We start from the raw sequence: 1963 nt of genomic DNA, 5'->3' as shown, positions 1-1963 counted from the left end.
TTTTTTTTTTTTTTTTTTGTTAATTGATGATTAGTGATCATGTCCCTATTGATCTGTTTGTATTCTATGCTTGTGCTTGTGGAGTTATCTTATTTGGTATTTTATGTGTTTGTATAAAGTGAAACATGCTCTTGCTACTTTGATTGTGCAATGCTATGAGTCTTTGAATGAGGAAGATACAATTAGGTGTATAAGCGAGCAATCTTGATTTGCTTTGGTTCATTTTTGGCAAACTGATTCATGAGATTATTTGGTATTGTCTTTAGTGCTGCAGTAGATTCAGAAACACACGAAGAAATTGCAATCAAGAAGATAGGGAAAGCCTTTGACAACAAAGTAGATGCTAAGCGGACATTGAGAGAGATTAAGCTGCTTCGTCATTTGGAACATGAGAACGTAAAGTTTCCTACTCTTATCTTTCGCAGAAGCTCTTCAAATGATTAGCTAAAGGTGGTTTGGTCTTTACTTCTACAGGTTGTTGTTATAAAAGATATCATCAGACCAGCAAAGAAGGAAGATTTCGTAGATGTTTATATAGTTTTTGAGTTAATGGATACTGATCTTCATCAGATTATTCGATCAGACCAATCTTTAAATGATGATCATTGTCAGGTTCGTAACTCCTTATCTTTTACGGTTTTTTTTTAACTCGGCTATATGGTTTCAATATACTCTTTTCTTCTTGTGCAGTACTTCTTGTATCAGATTCTTCGTGGACTCAAATATATTCATTCAGCTAATGTCTTGCATCGTGACCTTAAACCGAGTAATTTGCTTCTGAATTCGAATTGTGATCTTAAGATTACGGATTTTGGTTTAGCAAGGACGACATCTGAAACAGAGTTAATGACAGAGTATGTTGTTACTCGATGGTATCGAGCACCAGAGCTGCTTCTTAATAGTTCTGAGTACACATATGCGATTGATGTTTGGTCTGTTGGTTGTATATTTGCTGAGATTATGACAAGGGAGCCTCTATTCCCAGGGAAAGACTACGTTCATCAGCTTAAACTTATAACTGAGGTATGTTCTGTTTCAGGAAAGATCTGTACAAGTTGCCATGTTTATAATGAGTTGTTTCGTGTTGTTTGAATAGTTGATAGGATCACCTGATGGAGCGAGCCTAGAGTTTCTAAGAAGCGAGAACGCGAGAAAATATGTTAAGGAACTACCAAAGTTCCCGAGGCAGAACTTTTCTACTAGGTTTCCTAGTATGAATTCTACAGCTATTGATCTGCTAGAGAAAATGCTTGTGTTTGATCCAGAGAAACGTATCACGGGTATGGTTTGAAAACTGTTACATACCGAGATTGGCATATGAGTGATGATTTCTTATTATGTTTAATCATGGATCATGCTCTTTATCTTGCAGTTGAGGAAGCACTGTGTCATCCTTACTTGTCAGCTCTTCACGATCTTAACGATGAGCCTGTTTGTTCCAAGCATTTCAGTTTCGATTTTGAGGACCCGGCTTCCACTGAAGAAGAGATTAAGGAGCTAGTATGGCTCGAATCTGTGAAGTTCAACCCTCATCCGACCATCTAAACCATTATTTAAAATATTCTAGTCAGAGGTTGAACAAAATTGCTTAGTTATGTCCATTCTTATTTGTACGGTTGCCTCATATAGCGTTTAAGCTCTGATGTTTTAGCCTTTTTCTTTCATTGTTTAATAAGCTATCTTGAAACACAAGAAAATGTTGTATGAGGATTGTCCTTGTAACCCAAGATATGTTTATTTTTCACTTTTTCTTACTCATTTGATCCACTCTGATCCTAACGCGGAAACCGTTATTGATTTCATGATTTGTGGTCTGTGCTCATATTTTTCTAGGAGTGGTAAATTCTATATTTTATCGAGTTTTGTTTATTTGCCTCAGCCAAAAACTACACGACGTTGACCGAAATTTCCTTGCTCCAATTTGGCGTCCGGTCGATTTTGACTGCTTAATACATCTTTCTAT

The 1963-nt window shown here is 36.4% G+C and overlaps 1 protein-coding gene across 2 annotated transcripts in view; it reads left to right on the top strand.

Annotated features, from left to right (window-relative positions):
- LOC104718918 (mitogen-activated protein kinase 5) overlaps window positions 1-1758 on the top strand; it is a 3015-nt gene extending 1257 nt beyond the window's left edge. The window contains exons 2-6 of one of the 2 annotated variants that reach the window (XM_010436746.2): window positions 267-396; window positions 475-612; window positions 691-1023; window positions 1097-1280; window positions 1373-1758. In XM_010436746.2, coding sequence (XP_010435048.1) covers window positions 267-396; window positions 475-612; window positions 691-1023; window positions 1097-1280; window positions 1373-1545 — 958 coding nt within the window. In that variant the 3' untranslated portion in view covers window positions 1546-1758. The remainder of the gene's footprint in view (window positions 1-266; window positions 397-474; window positions 613-690; window positions 1024-1096; window positions 1281-1372) is intronic. The other variant, XM_010436755.2, reaches the window with a different exon arrangement.

The sequence above is a fragment of the Camelina sativa genome, chromosome 2 (genome assembly GCF_000633955.1).
Source record: "Camelina sativa cultivar DH55 chromosome 2, Cs, whole genome shotgun sequence".
In the NCBI taxonomy this organism is placed as follows: domain Eukaryota; kingdom Viridiplantae; phylum Streptophyta; class Magnoliopsida; order Brassicales; family Brassicaceae; genus Camelina; species Camelina sativa.
This window is presented reverse-complemented; position numbering and strand designations above follow the sequence as displayed.